Source organism: Arachis stenosperma, chromosome 9 (genome assembly GCF_014773155.1).
Source record: "Arachis stenosperma cultivar V10309 chromosome 9, arast.V10309.gnm1.PFL2, whole genome shotgun sequence".
Classification (NCBI taxonomy): Eukaryota; Viridiplantae; Streptophyta; class Magnoliopsida; order Fabales; family Fabaceae; genus Arachis; species Arachis stenosperma.
Window position 1 is genome coordinate 23,825,251 of NC_080385.1, and position 21,741 is coordinate 23,846,991.

Here is a 21,741-nt window from a genome sequence, read left to right on the forward strand (position 1 = left end):
TACTAAATTCCTAATGAACTAAATGATGATGATGATATGCGGACTAGTAAACTTAAAGGCTAAAGCCACTATTAATAGTACTATTTATGTCAACAGAATAAAAGAGAAATAAATAAATAAAAATTCAAGTCACCTTATTGGTATTAACATTAATCTAAACCTCTTCCACTTATATTGACCAACAAGAGCTTTTCAGTTTGGCAATTTACTATATATATATATATATATATATATATATATATATATATATAGCCACTTTGGACAATTCATTGTATATGACCTATTAGGATAACATTTAACTATCTATAATCATCCTCAAAGTAACTTGGCCTAAATTTCACTAAATTTATTATTTATTATTTATTATCACAAAGAGAAAGAGGGACTATGAAACATGAGGGGGCGAAAAAGGGAATAAGAACAAAGACAAAGGGGGAGTCATGTCGGTGCTGGAGGGCGATGGTGGTGGTGCAATGCGGTGATGTTGGTAGAGGAATAAAAATAGAGAGAGACAGAGTTATGGCTGATATCAGGAGAGAGGACGAATAGGCTGGTTTTCGTGAAAAAGAGAGAGGCGACGGTGAGAGACTGGATCTGACGGCGACGAGCTGGAGCGGCGAGGAGAGCGAACGGTTAGAGAGAGAAAGGGAGAAAAGATGTTAGAGAGAAGAAAGGATTTTCGAAATGAAGGGGGAGAGGGTATGCACCTTCAATTTTAAGGCTCTTTATTGTCGATTAAATCCGATAGTAACTTATAGTGGGTCACCAAAACACATCGTTTCACTAAAATGGCTTATCGTCGGATAAATTGGACGGTAAAGACCCACTAAAGTATGCGCCTATTTCCCTTAATTTTCTTCCAGATATTACCAGTGAATTTACCGTCGGAATCGAAAATCTGCCGATAACGATTTGAGTAAACAAATTCTATCTCAAAATCGTCCATAAATCCGTCAATAAAGCCGACGGTAATACGCGACGCTAAATCCGACGGTACTTGGCATATTTCTTGTAATGAATGGGAGATAAGGGTTTTCAAATTTGAGTTTAGTGTTAATTTTACCAGTGAATTTACTGTGGAAAAATTGGCCGGTAACACATAGTCTGTGGTCAAAATGGTGCATTTCATTTAATTACTTTACCGTCGGATTTTTTTTGCCCTTAAATCCGACGGTAATGATAGTGCTAATTTTTCTTTTTTCCCTCTAATTATTACCGGCAAATTTACCGTCAGAAAACTAAATCCGACGGTAACTTTTTTATCCAACGAAGTTATTGTTAAATCCACCGGTAAACTCGTCGCTAACCTCCGACGGTAAATTCGACAGTGCTGGGTATTTTTCTTGTAGTGTAAATTCAAATCACATCACCAATAATCCTAACTCACTCAGAACACAAAAAACAGAAAGAACAACAACTCAGAATCAGTTTTTTATAAGTAAAATTAACAAAATATCAGCTTTGTTTACTCATAATCATAAAAATTATTCGGTTGGTTATTCCAAGTTCCAATCATATAAAAACAGAAACTCAAAATCATAAAAATTACCAAAAACAAAAAAAGTGAACAAACAGAGGAAGGAACGAAACTCAACTGCTAGCAAGGGAAGAACCAAGTTGACGGCGAGGGAGGAACGGCGAGACAGAGACGAGGATCGAGCAGTGGAACAGAGGTGACGATGAGGAGAGACATTCGCAATAAGGGTGAGACAGAGTAATGGCTCGAACATGGGCTCGACGACGATGGACACGATGGTCTGGGCTCGACGACAACGAGGATGGCGATGCAATGACAACGAAGACATAGGCGACGACGACGAGGATAGAGACGCCAACAGTAGCTCTGAACCGACCTTCTGGCGACACGGCGAGAAGAGCAAACCTTCGAGTTGTCACCGCTGATGTCGATAGTGGTGGGGGTTGATGGTGGCTACGTTGCTTTGGTGATTTCCTCTGATAGGGTTAGGGTTCTTCAGAAGGGGATTTTCAATTTGAGAGAGAAAAAAAGAGGGAAGGGTGTTGGCGTGTTCTGCTTTAGCTGGGGTGTTTTTTTGTTTTTGTTTAAAACAGTCTTGTTTTTTAGTGGTGGGTAGTGAACCAGGGAGTGAAAAAATCGGGCTTGTTTTATTGGTTCACCAGTTAACTACTAGTTCAGACCATTTTTTATCGGTCTTTTGTAAAATAATTTTGAAATTAATTAGACCGATCAAAAAACCGATTCTAAGTTAATCAAATCAAACCGATCAGTCCAATCCAATTTTCAGAACATTGTCATTTATAAATTATTTTACATTATCAATGTATTAAAATTAAACTCAAATAATATGTATTGCCAAATTTAGAGTTTCTAAGTTAATAAAAATTAAAAGAATTTTATACATACAACTAATTGTTTTTAATACCTCAGTAAAATTAACTAATTTTTAAACTCACTATTTAACAAATATTTAAATATATAAATTTAATTAAATAGCTATATAAAATTCTCTATATTAAGAGTTTCTCAAGATTAAATTTTATAATAATATTAAATACATAAATTAATATTTTTTTATAAAAAAAACTTTTATTTATATTTTTAATAAGTATCCTTATGATTTTTATCATAAAAAGGAAAACTAAAGAAAGTGGGCACATTGCAGGTTTCACCAAAGTTCCTAGTTCACATGCACACGATGGAACACTATTAGTTTTCCAATTTTGTCATTTCCAAAATAAAAGAGCAGAGGAAAAAAAAAAGAAAAGATAAAACGCCGTTGGAAACCAAATTCTGGAAACCTTGGCAGTACATCTCGAAACCCCGTTCACACTATGAACCCGTTAACCGATTGAGCGGTCAAACTCTACGTATGAAAGCGTCGACCCTCCCTCTCTCATCTCATGCATTGAATATTATGCCACCGGCCCAACCCTTGTCCGTACCAGTTGACGACCTACAATTGCCGGTCAAGTCTTCAATCCCCTTCATTAATTTTAGTTCCTTCCACACTACTTTATTTCCACTCTCTCTCTTTCTTTCTCTCTCTCATCTATAAACAGATCAACCCTACCTTGCTCCACAGAGTGTGCGAATTTTTGAGATATTTTTGTGCTGAGAAATAATGAAGTGTTGTTTGGTTTTGTGTTGGATTTGAGATAGTGATAGATCAACTACTATATATATATATATATATATATATATATATATGGAGAAGGATAACATGGATTTGAAGAAGACTGAGGATGCTGTTGCTTTTGGATCCTCAAACGGTTATTATAATAATCCGTTGTTATTGTCGAGTGCGTTTGATTTCAGCTGTGAAGTGGAGAAAAGCTCGTTTATGGAGTTGCTGGGAGTGCAGGACTACTATAATAATAGTGGTGCTGTGCTTGATTTGCCACAGTTATCAAAAGCTACAGTTCTTCCTTTTACCACGGTTAACGCTTCTTGTGACGATACTGCTAAAGAGTGTTCTGAAGTGTTGAACCAGAAGCACCAACCTGCAACTCCGAATTCGTCTTCGATTTCGTCCGCGTCGAGCGAAGCTGTCAACGATGAACACAATAAAACTGTAGAACAAGATGATGATGATGATAGTGAAGAAGATGAAGGAGAAGAAGAGCAGCAGAAAAAGACTAAGAAAGAGTGGGTTTCATTTTACTTTAATTTCATTGGTTTCTCGGAGATTACTTAAAAAGTGGTTAATTTTGCTTTTTTTTATTTTTAATGTTTCGCAATTAATTTTGTGGTAGTTAATTTTTACAAGGGAATGGTTGATGAAATGGGAGCAAGCAACAAATTAAAATATACAAACAAAGTCTTGTATGTGGGTGGTTCCATATAAAATTGAAGTGCGTGTTTTTAATGCAAGTATTTTATTTATTGTTTGGTGCTTTAGAATATGTGATATTAGCTAGCTAGGAAGATTCTATTATAAGATGAGATTTGATGGCCCGTTTGATTGGGCTTTAAAGGTTGAAGGCAAAGAAGACAAAGCAGAAGAGACAGAGAGAACCGAGATTCGCGTTCATGACGAAAAGCGAGGTCGATCATCTGGAAGACGGTTACAGATGGAGAAAGTACGGTCAAAAGGCTGTCAAAAACAGCCCCTTTCCAAGGTACCTATATTAAAGCCTTTTCAATATACCCATACTTTTCTTCCTTAATTAATTAGCAAACTCTCAACAAATGCTAAGTATACGATTATTCACAACGAATGCCAGAATCAATTAACGTTAAATAATGTAAATTTCGGCTATTTGGACTCATTTATTATACAATTATATTTCTAAATATAAAAAATACAAGTGAAAAAGGTATTTTTAATAATAAATATTCGTCTCATTGTTTGATAAGAGGATATAGGAATTGTATTTTTGTATAGTATTTTAGGTATTCTGTTCCATCTTAATTTGTACTCTTTGATATATTCATACAATTTAATTTTGATCTAAAACAGTTTTATAAGGATATCTAATTATATAATATTATGTTAATAAAGATATGAGAAAGGCTATAAGGCAAATAATTTTATTAAAATTTGGCTAGTATTTAACTAAAAAAAAAATACGAGTAATTTTATACCATTAGATATGATATCACACTATTAAAAATATTAATAAAGGTTAATTGATAGTTAGAAATCACAAAATTTGCTTGTTTCTTAACACTCATTATTTGATATATTTGACTAAATTATTATCTAATAATTTTCAATTATCAACTTCACATGAAAATAATTATACTTAAATTTTCACCGTTTGTATAAAAATATTTTCATATTAGTAATAATCACATGTGAATATGAGTTTAATTTTAATATATTAATAATAAATAAAAATATTTTATCGTATAATTACATTATTTTTTAAATAATTATTCACATAATAAATATAAAAATATCAACTTCACATAAATACGACTATAACTGTATACGAACTTTCACCATCTTCTATTATGAATTATATGTGCTTAACATGTTGGTTACACTAAGTGTTTGGTTGTTGTAAAGGAGCTATTATCGTTGCACCAGTGCTTCATGTAATGTAAAGAAGCGTGTGGAGCGGTCATTTACTGATCCAAGCGTTGTGGTAACTACCTATGAAGGCCAACACATACATCCAAGCCCAGTTATGCCTCGTTCAGCCATTGCCGGCGTCGGATCTCCGATGATACCGCCGGGTGTCTCCACTGCCAACTTGGGTTCTCCCATGCCTGGAAACTACATGTCGCACTATCATCAGCATCGCCACCACCACCAACAACTACTAGTGAATACATTGTTCTCCTTGGGCATCCCTTACAACAATAGCAACAATATTGATAACTCTTCTTTTTCTCAAGACAATGGGCTTCTTCAAGATATTGTTCCTTCACACATGTTGAAAGAGAAGTAGTTGAGAGATGCATTATGATATATAGATGTGATTAGTTCTTATTATTTTTAATTTTAGCTGACTTTTTTTTTTTTTTTTTTGCTAGCTAGTAGGAGAGACATAGTTGAGAATTGAGATTGAGGTTGAGAACTTGATCATCATAATTTCTGGTAATCTATAATTTTCGTTGCCGATTATTATTAGTATGACGGATAGATATGTTAAATTGGTAATATTGTGATCATAGTACATAATTTTGTAACCACTAAAATTTAATTTATATTATAGTCTCTTTTTTGCGCTCATCATGATGATGTGACATGATGGGTTTCGATTCAATGCAAGGGAGAGCTTCTATTCCTCAGTGACGTCTCTTACTGGCTAATTTAATTTGCATTGCTTCCACATTTATTTACTATACTACTCTTATTACTGTGTGGAAATAGAATTGTACTCAATTTAATAAACAAAACAAGAAAAAGGGAGTGAACTATCTTTCTTTGGGTTGGGCTGTATGTGGAAATGATAAAGATAGAGCGAAATGTATAAACATGCTTCTGTCCTTTGTGTTCCTTAAACATCTTCCTATTCTGACTCCTAGTTTGTCTTGTATTCTTGTTTCTTTTTGTTTAGGGAATTTGAATTGATTTCACAGAGGTACAGCAGTAAATAAACATATCGTTGTGGGTTGGCATTAAGGTTTTCAAACTGGAGCAAAATAGTGCGTGGAAGCTTTAACTTGCTTAATTAGTTTCTTCATTCCCTTGAATGGAATGCGCGTAAAACTAATTACATATTCAAAATGATTTTGTTGTTGGTTGGCATTAAGTATCTTTCACTGTTGTTAAAGCTAGTAGATGATATATGAATATTTTCGTAAACCACATGTGAATGTGTGTACGTTGGTCGATTGAAAATGTTGAATTTTATGTCTAATTTTTGTTTATACCCTTATACTATTGCTAAATGGTGGGCGGAAAATTCGATTTGGTTCCATCTATACTTCACATAATCTTCTTTTATGTGGTTTTACACGTTTTAGGCATGGTAAAGTGGGCCCGTCTGTTCCATCCCACCAAAACCTATCATAAAATGGGACAGACCGATCTGATCTAGGGGTGGTAACGGAATAGATAGGGGTGAGTTTTTGTTCTATCCAATCCCGCTCTGTCGTACAACAACTCGCATAGAAACCGCCCCACTTCTACCTGCAGGTAGTAAAACGTTGAACCCTAACCCGTCCCTGCGGGTACTGCCCCGCCCCTATCCGTCCCTATAATTATTAAAATCCAATAAATTAAATTAAATTTCAAAATTTATATAACTATCATCACATACATAACATAAATTAAAGTAAAAATTTAAATATGATACAATATTATGAATCATTTACTAATTATTTTACATATATTATACATATTATATATTAAAGTTATATATATTATATATATAGCGGGGCGGGTAGGGGCGGGGTGGATACCTGCGGGTTCGGGTGATATTGCCATCCCTAATTCGATCTGCCAAAATGATATGAGCCGAATTTGCTATCCCATCCCGCCAAAGGACAGAGTGGCTGGTTGGTGGGCCAGCCCGCCTTTTCTCTCTTTTTTTATTTATTTAAATAATCTATATTAAATATAACACAGTACATTATTCAAAATCAAAACAAAAATTCAGAGGACAAACAAAATAAAAAAACAATGAACTAGAATAGAATCAAAAGAATTAGGGATAAGCAAAAAATTAGGGATAAATTAGCACCTATAATAGAATCAAACATTCCACAACAGAACTAGTTTGATAACATTTTAACAATAAAAGATAAAAAAATTTTCAACTGGATGAATTTGAAAAAACTGCTTGAGTGAGGGGGTTGGCTAACTGGGGGAGTGCTGCCGCGGCTGGGCTGTGATTGATGGCTGAGCAGAGACACGGAGGTTGTTGGTGCACATTTACGGCGGAGGAGAGAGACAATTGGACGGAGGAGGAGGTTGGCCGCTAGGCGTCCTGGACGGAGGGGGATTGCTGCCGTTGGTGCTTACTAGACTAAGAGAGAGCCTTCGGCTTCGCGGCTGTGACTTGTGAGGGAGAAGAGAGGCGAGGCCACGACAGAGAGAAAGAGAGGCGAGTCATTATTGCCGCGGTGATTCCAGTGCATTTTGGACTCTGGGAGGCTTTGATCTGAGAGGGAGAGAAAGAGAGACATGAGGGGGAGAGAGGGAAGGTCCCCAAGTGTGTCGCCAGTGGTTTAAGCTATTGCGGCTCTGTAGCGCTACATTGCTACCTGTGACTAAGAGAGAGAGAGAGAGGGAAGGTCGCCGACTTGCCAGCGTGAAGACTGAAGAAGGCAAGAGAAGGGAGGCTCAAGCTCTACCTCTACGTGTGTTGTCCGTGTGAACATGGTGTAAAAAGAATCCCTAATCCTATAATATGATATTTATATAAGTGAACAAAAGTTCAAAATATCCTTAAAAAAAATTTTCAGCTCGTCAGGCCAGCCCATCCCACCTCGCCAAAGTCTGCCAGTTTGGCGGTGCAAGATTGGCGGATTTTCAAAAATTGGCGGGATGAAAATTTCATCCCAGCCTACCTCTTTTAGCGGTTTTGGTAGTTTCACTTGGTGGGTTTGATTCGTTTTGCCACTGCTATACACGGTTATTAACAAAAGAACAATAAGACCAGAAAAAAAAACACACAATTCTTGTGTAGTTTACACACAGAGTAAGATTTTATTAACAGAATTAATCAAATCCAGTATTTCGGTTTGAACTAGTTGAGTAAATGCCTCTCTTTCTCGCACACGTCATGAAATACAATTTCGTGGATTTGATTCATTGAAGAGTAGTAAAAATCATAAAATAAATGAAAAGGAACAAAAACAAAAACAAAAATAGAAAAATAATCACTCGATAAGCGCATAAGGGATGATGTAACCACTAGTCACTATGATGAAAAAGATATCCTGATACCGGCACATACATGTTGGCTCTAGGGATAATTTTATAATATTTATGAATTTGAAGTTTAATTTTTATCTAATTTATTTCTTATAATAAATTTTAAATATTTAAAAATTATTTATTTTTTATATTTTTAAATTAAATATTAATTTTTAATTTTTTTAGCAAGTTAGCCATCATCTTTTAAATACTATAGCAATCATTTTATTTAGATCTTAGAAATGGTAACATAATTCAAGTAGATGGATATTTGACAGATTGTTATAATTTGATCAAATCTAGTTAATTATCTATTCCAAGGTAGAATGGGTTCGGAGTTAACATAAACCCATTTATACTTGTCTCAGTATATATAATATAGATATAAGTATATAATAAAAAATATTTATATATGAAAATTAATAAAAATAAATAAATGAAAATTAGAATTTGTTTATTATTACTCAACTCATTAATATTTACTTGTCATTATTCCTCTAGTCTTTTTATTTTTCCTTTTCTCATTCTTTATTAGTCTCGTTCTCTTTTTTCTTTATCATTTTCATCTCTTCTATCTTCATACCTTATTAGCCTAGTCTTCGTAATAAACCTCACTTTTGTCAATCTTACATTCTCCTTTCTCCATCAATCTCGCTTCTACCTATTTGTGCTGACAAGATAGTTAATAGAAAGACACTATCTAAAGTTTATTAAAATTATTTCGTATCCTCATTGGGCCATTAAGAGGGCAATATGTACTTTTGGGGGTATTTGAAAAGGAGTTAATAACGTCAAATGAAGCGTTTGAAAGGAGCAAACTTAAAAGGAGTCATATAGAATTTCAAATCTGTGAAAGGATCGAATTATATTTTGCCTCCACTTACGCTTCTGTCTCCAACACCACCACCTCCCCCACTTGTAGCTCGTGCTCGTCTGATATGTTGTTCACCATGACCTTCCTCATTACTCCCCCAATCTAACTCTCCTAAGATGTCATTAATCTATCAGTAATCATGATCAACGACCCAAATCCCAACATAATGATGTCGTTTAACGTAATGCTTGACTAGGACATCTGGCACTTGCACTGTAGCAAGTGCCTCTTCTGCACCCTTTGTGACCACCACCGTCAGAATCCTAATTGCCTTAGGTCTCTAAGAACTTGCTCTAGGGTCAAAATCTTTGCACTTCCTGATGCCACCATTGCAAGTTTTGCTTTGATGTTCCTATATCAGGGATGATATCAAACTGGAGTATGGACTATATCTTCTGAGCCCACTACAAATATCATTACTGAAGATAAGTAAAAAACCAACGATCTCTGCATCTTCTATTTTTTACATTTAGAAATTGATATCGAGTGCCCTGTGAGGTCAATGTTGTCCCTCCTTACCAAGTTGTAGTATCAGCCTGTTAACCTGGTGCCATTTTGCACAATAAAGTAGATTAATGTCGTCACTAACGTCCACAACCTTAGGTGCACTGTATGGCACCCATAGAAACTTAAAAAAAGATACAATTATACATTTCAAGACTTAACAAAACATAACAAAACATTACAAGCTATGGATAAAACACACAACTTAACAAAATACTAAGATTCACATTAGTGAATTGCAACATGTCTAGCCTGAGCCTCGATTGGATGACTCTGGACTCCTTTTTATTGGAAGATGGTAGAAATCTCGTCCACCTGCAAGTCAATATGTAGTATCAATCATGACATAAAACTGAATCTACTAAACCGCCATTACACATATAATACAAACATGTATACCTCGATGCCAATAACCAAGCAAATGTGTCAAAATTATAAGGCCTCGAAGTCGAAAACCGCCAAAAGACCCATGGCTGTAGTAGTTGTAATAAGCCATCCAACTGCACGACGTTTCTGTTGGCCACATGACATATGTATCGATACAACCATACAAGAGTCATGGATCCCCAACTGTATCTCCCCACCTCGTCTAGCCTAGCTAAGTAAGACAACCATCGAATGAGAAAACATACTTCAGACTTGTAACAAAAGAGATGAGTGGATAACAACATCATAATGTATGCCCGTGCATATCTCCTTAAGGTATCCTCATCTGCATCTGGAAGCCAGGAGCACCCTGAATCTCTCCTAGAACTACTTTGTATGAGATAGTGTACTTGTCAATGCACTTGGTAAAAGAAAGCTTACCAAAGCTGCTCCTCAAACCAAATCTATGCTACTTTGTTACCCAGAATATGATGCTAAAAATCTATTAGGCACTTGTTCACCGCCTCACCATCAATTGGAAGATTTGCTAGTTGAAAAATCACATCTTGTAATGTGATGGTGCACTACCAAACAATATATAAAAGGTGTGTATTTTTAAATGTCATCTCAATAAAGGTGCTAATATGTGGCCCATCATGCTTAAACCAATGGTTGTTGAGGCTAGCAAGGCAGTATAACTTGGCAGCCTCCAGATACGGTATAATCCGATTGTGTAGAAACATATTCTACTACCTCTAGCTAATGCTGGTAATACATCGGGTCAGCTATATATATATCAATGAAACGACATTACAATTAGAATATATGCTATAGATAAATAATTAATTAAATGTAAGAAATCTAAACTCAAAACACTTTATGGACAAAAAAATTTACTGAAGATGAAACAAAAATATAATAACAATTTTTTAATTTATTACAAATAAAAATATACAATAAAATAATTCAAAATCATCATACTAACTTTTCTTATCAAAAGTTATAGAACCTTATTCTAAAAAGTTAATGTTTTATCATGTTATTACGTGCAAAATTTCATATTGGTATCTCTACCACATATCTTAGCTAGTTAGACTCATCTATAGAAATCAAATTTCAATCACTATCATTTCAAATCAAATAACCATAATCAAAAATTCTAAATCATTAATATCACTAACATTTTTAATTTAATATGAATGAAATTTTTCAAATCAAAAAGAAATTTGTGTACTAACCTCTTCATTGATGTTTCTAACAAGGACAACATCATCTAGTCAGTAAAGACAATCTAATTCGTCCACCACTAGCAGTTTTTGGTATTTGTCCCTTTTTTTTTCTCTAGAGTCTCTCGAGTTTGTGGGGTAGAGGAGGAGAAAATGTAACTCGTTTGACACGAAAACAAACTTAAAAAAAATCTCCTCTGAAATAAATCACTAGAGCCAACAGCAAACTATGCGAACCTTTTTAGGCTAAATCGTTGTCGCTGGAACGATCTATAGAGGGCACACTCTTTGTTAAATCATTGCTCACTAAAACAAACTATCTTTTGTCACTCTCACTTTCCTAATTTGTTTGATCCACAATAAATCACATATGAACAAAAAGTGATCCCCCACCTACTCTTAAATCGTTGTGCGTCACAACGTATTACTTTTTTTCTCTCTTCATAAATAAATCGTTCACTATAAGAAAAAATGTTGAGTACCGATAGAATAACAAAAATAACCCACCAGTAAATTGAGTACCATCAAATTTTGCGTCAGATTCTATTCAATAGTATAAACCTCGTCAGTAAATATTTACCGATAAATTTTTTTATGACGGTAACTTACAGCAGAATTAGCGACATAATACAATGTTTAAGGTATCGGAATCTGATGCCACTTACTGTCGGAATAACTATGGTGCCAAACATTAAAACTTTGTGCCGCGTTACTGTCGAAAAAATCTAATAGAAGCACCATTTTTTATTTTTTATTTTTTATTTTTTTTAAAAATATCTGGAAAATCGTTGCTGTTAGAAAATTTCGACGGTAAATCCGACAAAAAAATCAATTTTGTTAATTTTCTTCTTTAATCTATAATGAACTCCGATAGTTAATAATCGATACTCAACTCCTAATAAGTAAAGAATAACTCCCAATAAGTAAAGAATAAATTTAGCCTACGTGGGAAGCTACTTCGTAGTAAATGCTGTTTAAGGGGTAACACTAAATCAAGCGGCTGCTTAGGCTAATACGCCGCCGTACAGGAGTTCATTCTAGTTTCATACCTGCATTCGACTTAAAAAGAGATATAGAATGCGTTGCCAGACCTAATTAAAGTCTTTATTAACTTCCCGAAGCCTAAGTAAGATGAAGTAGGCGCAAAGATCATAAGATGATCTTGCTGTTGATTCCTTTCTTTGCTCTCTTAGTAATAATTTATCTGGAAAAAAAAGTGATTTATATATGATGTGAAATATCAAATATACAGAATAAAAATACAAAAGGAATAAAGAAATACATAAGATAGAACTAAGGCTAGCGTGTTTTGTAATTATATGATCTGATTAAAATAAGGTTTAAACATACAAAAAGCTAGTTAAACTATATTAAGTTCAGCATTATCCAGATTCATCTTCTTCTTCTTCCGGTTCATCATCCTCCTCTTCCGAGGTAATTTTTCGATCATCGAACTCGTCTTCTTCTTTTTCTTCATCTACATCAACCCCCTCTTCTAATAGAAAGGACAATTTATCAAATTTACAAGGTTAAACTACAACATAAAATAATTTGCAATGAATAAATAAAACTCAACATTGTAATTAATTAAAACCTAATTCTAATTTTACCAAATTAACAACAGGCATAACAAAAATAAACGATATAAATTAAATGCAATTGAAAAAAATTCATTTACTAAACTCAAATAAAATCTTCCATGAGCTCAAGCACTCTTAATACTTAAATAAAATCTTCCAACAATTCAAGCACTCTTAATTTTACCCTACCATAACCTACCCTAATATTATTTAATTTCTAATTATACTAAATTAATATAACAAATTCTAATCACATACTTCATTAAACAAATTTAATCAATAATTTAATAAAATACCTAAAAAATATCTTAAACTCACAAAAAAAATCTGAAAAAATAAAAAAATTATCACTAATGGTGGCGGCAGGATGGTGAAAGCATGCTGGTGATAGGAGGTAGCGGTAAAGGTGATGAGGTGAGAACCTCCGACGGGAACGGACACCAATAACGGCGGCGGCAGCTCCAAGTGGTGGCAACAGGGCAGCTTCAATGGAGTAGCGGAGAGAGAAAAAAGACAAGAGAGAGAAGAGAAGAGAGATAGAGAGTTCACAGAAGTGAGGAGAATGATTTCGCATTTGAATTTTACCTCAATTTTACCATCGAATTTATCGGCAGAAAAATCTACTGGTAAGGTATTCGACGTTGCTTAAATGACACGTTTCACTAAAATCTGTTACCATCGAAAAATTTTGCCGTAAAAATTCTACGATAAAATTGGTGCTAATAAAATAAAATTTTGTGCCACTATTTACCATCAGATTTAGTAATAAAATTTCTAATCCGACAATATTTTTTTGAAGGATGAATTTTCACTCGTAACAATCGGTAAATTCATTACTACATTCGTCAGTAATATTCGACGCTAAATCCGACAGTATTTAACATTTTTTTGTAGTTATTGTTATATGAAATGACCTTTCTCAAATTTTATTAAATCGTTGTACCTTAAATCGATTTATGTGAAAAAAATTGATATTGATTTAGAGTATAACGAATTACATAAAATAAAAAAAGACACATATGTGTGCTAATTTTAAATAAAAGAGTAATTACCCAAATCAGTCCCCAAAGATTTTAAAAGCGGACATTTAAGTCCCTAAAAAAATTAATATACAGATCAATCCCCAAAGTTTTACTCCGATAGATAAATCAGTTCCCAATTCATTTTTCAGCAGAGTAATTACCCAAGTCAGTCCCTAAAGATTTTAAAAACAGACATTTTAGTCTCCAAAAAAATTACAATATAGATCAATTCCCAACATTTTTTTCCGTCAGACATAACAGTCCTCTATCTAAAAAAAATAAAATTATTATTATTATTATTATTATTATTAATTACACAATAATACTATATATATATATATATATATATATATATATATATATATAATAACAATAATAATAATAATATATTCAATAAAATTATTAGAGATTATTCTACAAAAAATTTAAGGTTAAAACTATTTGATATTTTTATATTTAATATAATCAAAAGATGTCCTACTTTAAAAAATATGTTTGTATTAAAAGAAAATGTTTTAATTTGGATTTCAAAGCATCATTATTCACCTTACTTGTTTCTACAAAAAGAGTGTATTTATATATTAGTGTCGTCGTTCACATGCACAAAGCTAAGTTAATAATGATGCATTGAAATCCAAAATAAAATATTTTCTTTTAATACAAATAAATATTTTTTAAAGTAGAAAATCTTTTGATTATATTAAATACAAAAATATCAAATAGTTTTAACCTTAAATTTTTTGTAAAATAATCTCTCATAATTTTATTAAATATTATTATTATTATTATTATTATTATTATTATTATTATTATTATTATTATTGAGTGACTATGTATGTGTATATATATACACTTTTTATATTAGAATACATACATAGGAATCTAATGAATAAATTTATAATTACTTTTGTCTAAAAAATATAAAAAATTATGGTACAGTATTATTGTGCAATTAATAATAATAATAATAATAATAATAATAATAATAATATTTTTTTTTTGGAGGACTGTGTCTGACGGAAAAAAACGTTAGAGATTGATCTGTATATTAATTTTCTTTGGGAACTAAAATGTCTGTTTTTAAAATTCTTAGGCACTGATCTGGGTAATTATTCTGGCAGAAAATGAATTGAGGACTAATTTGTCTGTTAGAGTAAAATTTTGGGAATTGATCTGTGTATTAATTTTTTTAGGGACTAAAATATCCACTTTTAAAATTCTTAGGGACTGATTTAGATAATTACATTAAATAAAACTATCATATAATATATCTTTTTGTTTATTTTAAACACGTAAATTATCCCTACTAATACAATAGACTACCGTTACCAAGAATAATAAACCGAAAAAATGTTACTATATGGATAGTTTTTTTTAGGTTAATTTTATAAGAAAATGAAATTTTCAATAATCATGTAAGAAGTGAGCAAAATTATGTTGCTTAGGGATGGCAAAATTCTTTGAGGCATGAAGATCTTTGTAAAGACAATAACAACGAATGAAATTTCTCTTAAGCAAGACTTGAGTGGAAATTCCTGTCCCATCTCTGCTAATTTTCAAAATTTATAAATTTATTTAATTATTTTTAATAGTTTATTTTTCATATATATTTTTTAGTCATTTCACATGTCATATATATTATAGAGAGAAAAATTCTAAATTCATAATCCTCATTTGCAAAATTCTTTTTCAATTCAAAGATTTCTAGCGCACTCCATACTCCATCCAACCTCTCTGCAGGCTGTAGCCACCCCCTCGACACTCTTTTTTCTCACTGCATCATCACCCCTCACCGTGCTGTCAACTCTCACTGTGTTGTTCTCAATGTTCGCGGCGTTATTTCTCCTCTTTGAGGGTGCATTTGTTCTTCTCCCTACAATTTCGTCGTAGTGTCCATTCTCTTCTCTGCTATCGTATTCTTCACCTTGTCTGTTGTTCTGTGCTCTGTTTCACCGTCACCTCCTCCCACCACGTCAATTTGAAAGAAGTCATCGTTTGTCATTTAGTGTCTTTGTATAAAATTTTATTATTTTCATATAAAACAGATACTTATAGTTATATCCCTTATGAAAATTAATAATCAATCAAAACTATAAAATAACTATAAAGTGAGACCTTACAAAAAATGAGACTCCGCTAAAAATGAGAATGGAAGCAATATTCTTTTACGACAAAAATTGAAAACAAAAAACGAAAAATAAATTTGGGGGCGAGGACGGAAAACAGACATACCCCCTACTTTGGTCGTTGCCATCCCCAATATTGCTAAATGGATAATCTTGTTGCGGTGAATTTTATAAGGAAATTGTTCGTTAACTCAATGTCCAAGAAGATCGGATATGGAGTTCACCGGGATAGAGAGGTTGCGGGGGACTGGTCCTGGATGGTCCTGGTATGGGAGCTCCTCAGGGTCACCGAGTTGAAGAAGGGATGGGACCACCTGCAAGGACTCCAATGCTCAAGTCAGTGTCCGAACAAGAGGCGGCTATGAGGGTAAGATTAGGTGACGTACCTCTGGAGAGGGGTAGGGCCCACCCCTTATATGCTCTATGCTCGAGTGGGCCCCACATCGGCAGACCCTCTTTCCTGGAAGCTTCCTTCCAGCTGTCCAGGCACCTTGCAACAAAGGGGAAAGAGGGGACTTTCGGGTGGCGGTCCCGTCGGGTCGGCACCACGATACCCGGATCCAACTCGCTAGTGGGCTGGGCCGAAACAGTGCCTCCAACGCGCCAAGTACGGATCTAGACGGTGATTGGTGCATTTGTGTGACTCGCTTTTTCCCTAGTTGAGCTCTCCTTAAGTCGGGAATCCGTTCATGGAAACCGCAGCCTCGTGCGCGTGCATTGCCCCCACTCGTAGCTTGGTGTGTCACTTCGAACTTCGCTTTGAGAATTTAATGCTCATTATGATTGATTTGAAAATCCAAGAGAAAGGATCATTATGCCCCTGCCTTTTCGCGCTCCCTCTTTGACGGTTACCATTTTGTCTCTCTCCAAAACTCCCTTTGCTCCTTGTTTTTTCATTCCTTTGCTTACCATATTTGCCTATGTTGATGCCTTTTCTCCAAATTACTCTTGATGTAGGATTTTGCATGCTCTTCTCCATCTGGCTCTTCTCTGCCTCTTGCATACTTTCCTGGTAAATGCTTCTTACTCCCTTTGCTACTTTACGGCTCTATGGTTGCTTTTTTTTTGCTATTTTTGTCGATCAACGCATGCTATTCTTCCACTTTGGCTCATGTTTGCTTGAATTAGCGTAGGTTATGTTAGATAGTTTCTAGGGGGTACTATTAGGTGTCCGTTTCTTGAATCTAGGCTTTAGATTGGCTTAAGTATCACGGATTACAAGTGTAGTTAGTTGTAGTTCTATTTCTGTTTATCCTCCGAGTTTACGATCTCCCGAGTTGACTTTAGTAGAGCCCCCACTATAGGTATGGCTCAACCACCAGAGGCACCGAATGTCATCAAATTTTATGCTTGGGTTACCTTGGACGTGAAGGATACGGCGTCTCGGATAACCAGAGAAGAACTTCAGGCACTTCGGAATTCTGGTTCCTGTGTCGGGGAGGAGGCAAACTACCAGGCCTACATCCCTAGTGATCGCGAGAGGATTTGTCATAAGAACATGGCATCACCTTGGGTAGTCGACTGGTTATGGGTGTACAAGCCCATGTTCACCACGTTGGGTCTCCAACATAGTTGTCAGAATCGAACCGGTGATCAAACCGGTGAGGTTACTGGGTCACTGGGTCACTGGTTCAACCGTTGGGTCACTGGTCGAACCGGTTAACTCGGTATAATTAAATAATTATATAGAATTTAATTATTTTTTTATTATTAGTATTTTTATTTTTTCTTTATAAAAATAATTATCATTTTTAAATTTTAATACTTTATTAATTAGTTTATATTTATTTTATTGTTATATTATTATTGGTGAAAAGTCACATACAATTATTTTTTTATGAAGTTGATATTTAAGAACCGTTAGATGATTTGACTAGTTTAACTAAATATCATCTAGCGATTTTCAACTATCAACCTCATGAAGATAAAAAATAAAATAATATATTAAAAAAATAAATTGTGGTTAATTAAATTTTTCGTTTATATTTTTAATTTGTATATATTTAATAAAATTTATAGTTAAATAAAATGTAATTGATTTAAAAATGAGTGACTTTGAAATTAAAATAAATTGAATAGAAGTAAAAAAGAAAGAATGCTATATGTATTATAATTTGTCTATTATTTAATGAGAATCACTCTAGCTTGGTGGAAGAAGCTTGTTGGCTTTATGCTGGAGGAATGGGTTCGAGTCCCATTGGAAGCATTTTGGAAAATTTTCCAAAAATCATCATAAGCGACACTTGGCAGCGCTGGAGGGTGTAGAGCATCGTGGAGTTGCATATTTTCCAAAAATCATCATAAGCGACACTTGGCAGCGCTGGAGGGTGTAGAGCATCGTGGAGTTGCATATCGCTAGTCCATTGTAGATTCACCTTCAACGTTGACCAAGTGACTCGAACCGATCCGGTTTTCACCGAATTTGACCGGTTCACACCGGGTTTGACCGGTCCATACCGGTTCTCAACCTTATACGGTCTAAATATCGGACCGGACCGGTATATGGTCTGGTTTACCGGTTTTTCGGTCGAACCGGCCGGTCCGGTCCGGTTCTGACAACTATGGTCTCCAACTTCCCTTCTCTCATTTTATTATTTCATTACTAAATTGTTGTGACGTTGTCCCATCATAGCTTCATCCAAACAGCTGGGCCGCCAATCAGTGTTTCGAATTGGTGTGTGAGTATCTGGAGCTCTCGGTCTCTGTAAACGTGTTTTTCTATCTTTCCTGTTAACGAACCCTACTCGGGAGGAGAAAACAAAGAATGGGCACATGTCTTTCTGGGCCGTTCAAGGCCGTAGGATCTTTGGTCTCTTTGAGGACTCTTTTCATGGCTTCAAGAGCACCTTTTTTAAAGTAAGGTCTGCCCAGGGTCATCACCCCTTCTGGCCTGCCCTGGAGGGGGAAATACGAATTCAGACCTATTGGAGTTTTGGAGCCGGCTCGAACTATTTAATAAAAGAGACCTATGATGGGTTAGGTGAGGAAAACTGCCGGATAGCCGACATACTGTTGGCGATCTTTGGCTCTAAAATCTGAACCCCCATCTAGTGATAGGGGACCGGAAAATCGGTCGGGCCCACGTAGGTAAATCGTCATCTTTTTCCTCCCCTGTTTGCTTTATTTGATTTGTATGCTATCAGAGTTTAAACTTCCTATTTATCAACTTCGTTACTTATGTTTGTTTGTGCAGTTTCCATGGCTGCTGCAAAAACTGCTATGGCTGACTTGATGCAACATTTCCTTGTCGCTGAGGATAGCGATGATGATTCCTCGGTGATTGATTCGGAGGGTCCTCGTCTTGAGGTCGTCGGGGAGGGGACAAGTCAGCTCACTCAAGAGGCTCAGGGGGAGGCTACTCCTTCCACTACTGAGCCATCTGATTATCAAGCGGACAGACGATCTACCGAGGAACCAATTCAGGAGGAGGTTGTCGATGATCGCGACTTGATTATTGTAACCAATCCCAAGAAAAGGAAAGGGCCCTTCGGCAAAACCTTGACGATTATGGAGAAGAACTTTGACGCCGAGCACTTCATAGACTCGCAGCTTCTCCCGGGGACTGAAGAGTTCTTTTGAGAGGAGGATCTCGTGGCTCAGGCAAGATGGACTTACCATAGCCTCCTCCGAGCTTCCGCCATTGCTAGGAAGGTGGAGCCTGTGCTGACTAACTGTCAGGCGCTGGAGGGGAAGCTGCGAGCTGCCCAGAAGGATATTGCCATCTTGAAAGCTTCGGAGGGGGCACTTAAAACTCGTCTTGAAGAGAAAGAGAAATAGGTCGTTGATGATGCCGCAGAGATAGCTCGGTTGGCCGAACGCGACCTTACTCTTTCCAAGTCGTTGAACACTTCTCAAGGGAAAATAGCAGCTGCCGAGGCGAGGGTTAAAGAGCTGGAGAAGAAACTTGCTGAAGCCAAGAAATTGGTAGAGGCTGCTCAACAAGAGGCTATGGCCTTCAAGAAGAAAAAGAACAACAAGGAGGTCATGAGGGATGCTCGTCAAGTCGTGCAGGCTACTAAGGACGGGATTAATGCCTAGATTGCTGTCCTGGCTCCCGATATCGACACTTCCTTGGTCGGGGCTTTCAAGATGGTCTAAGATGGAAAGATTGTAGACATCTCGAGGAAATGAAAAGCCCCATTTTGTAATTTAATATTTTGTTTTATCTTGTCGGGCTAATGTGATGCCCTTGTTTTCTAGACTATTGTTATCGTGTCTTAAAGACAATTGTTATTATGACTTGTTGTTTTTATATTGCTATTTGGCCGACGAGTTGCCTTGTTAGAGGATATTTGTAGCTTTATCATTTGTCCGGTAGGCCATGGGCCTTTGCTTGTGTGATACTTGTCGTACCAGCCAAGGTTCCTAGGATGATCAATCCCGGTCAGTCGTGGGAGGGGAATATATACATAACAAGAAAGTGAAACAAGTAATGTAATTGCAATATTGGCTAAATGACACAATGCAAACATTCATGGTATTTATAATGAAACGAGAACACAAAGCAATAAATAGTAATGAACGAAATAGGGAAAACCCATTAAATCGTGAGGCCTTGTTTTAAGGATAGAATCTTTTTAAGTTCGCTGTGTTCCATGTTCTTAGTACCTCGCTCCCGTTCAAACGTTCCTACTTGTAAGTCCCTTACCGAGTACTTCTCTTACTCTGTATGGGCCTTCCCAATTAACCGCTAGTTTGCCTTCTCCTGGGATCGGTAACCTAATGTTGTTTCGTCGTAGCACCAAGTCATCTAGTTCGAAGCTCCTTTTTAGCACTTTGGCATTGTACCTTAACACTACCCTTTGCTTTAATGCAGTTTCTGTCAAATGGGCCATCTTCTTGGTTTTGTCGATCAGATATTTCTCCACCACTTCCTCAACGCCCCCGAGTAGCAGCTTGAGGCTCGGTTCCCTAATTTCCCAATTAACGTCCCCAGAAAAGAAAAACATGCAAGACACCAAACTTAGAAAATTTCAATGCTTAGACACTATGAATGCAAAAATGCATATGAAAAACAAGAAAAGACACAAAACAAGAAAATATGAAGATCAAACAAGAAGACTTATCAAGAACAACTTGAAGATCATGAAGAACACCATGCATGAATCTTTGAAAAAAAAATGCAAAAATTTTAAAAACATGCAATTGACACCAAACTTTAAAAGTTGACACTAGACTCAAACAAGAAACACAAAATATTTTTTTTATTTTATGATTTTATTAATTAATTTTTTTTTTGAAAAGTTTTTGAAAACTTTTTTTGAAAAGAAAATTACCTAATCTGAGCAACAAGATGAACCGTCAGTTGTCCAAACTCAAACAATCCCTGGCAACGGCGCCAAAAACTTGGTGCGCGTAAATGGTGATCATCAACAATGGCGCCAATAGACTTGGTGCTCTCAAACGTGAATCGCACTTTGTCACAACTTTGCACAACTAACCAGCAAGTGCACTAGGTCATCCAAGTAATACCTTACGTGAGTAAGGGTCGATCCCACGGAGATTATTGGTATGAAGCAAGCAATGGTCATCTTGTAAGCCTCAGTTAGGCGGATTCAAATGGTTATAATGGTTTTCGAAAATATAGATAAAGAGAACATAAAATAAAGATAGAGATACTTATACAATTCATTGATGGAAATTTCAGATAAGTGTATGGAGATGCTTTGTGCCTTCTGAATCTCTGCTTTCCTACTGCCTTCATCCAATCCTTCATACTCCTTTCCATGGCAAGCTGTATGTAGGGCGT

The 21,741-nt window shown here is 35.5% G+C and overlaps 1 protein-coding gene across 3 annotated transcripts; it reads left to right on the forward strand.

Moving 5' to 3' along the window:
* Positions 1 to 2,999: 2,999 nt before the first annotated feature.
* On the forward strand, positions 3,000 to 6,282 carry LOC130950978 (WRKY transcription factor 23-like). 3 transcript variants are annotated; one of them, XM_057879582.1, is made up of 5 exons: positions 3,000 to 3,625; positions 3,955 to 4,098; positions 4,992 to 5,375; positions 5,462 to 5,525; positions 5,989 to 6,282. In XM_057879582.1, exons 1-4 carry the CDS (start codon positions 3,186 to 3,188, stop codon positions 5,463 to 5,465), a joined length of 972 nt encoding a protein of 323 aa, XP_057735565.1. In that variant the 5' UTR covers positions 3,000 to 3,185; the 3' UTR covers positions 5,466 to 5,525; positions 5,989 to 6,282. The 3 variants fall into 3 exon arrangements, with proteins under 3 accessions (XP_057735565.1, XP_057735567.1, XP_057735566.1); XM_057879584.1 differs by having other exon boundaries at positions 4,992 to 5,372; XM_057879583.1 differs by lacking the exon at positions 5,989 to 6,282 and having other exon boundaries at positions 5,462 to 5,760.
* Positions 6,283 to 21,741: the final 15,459 nt, after the last annotated feature.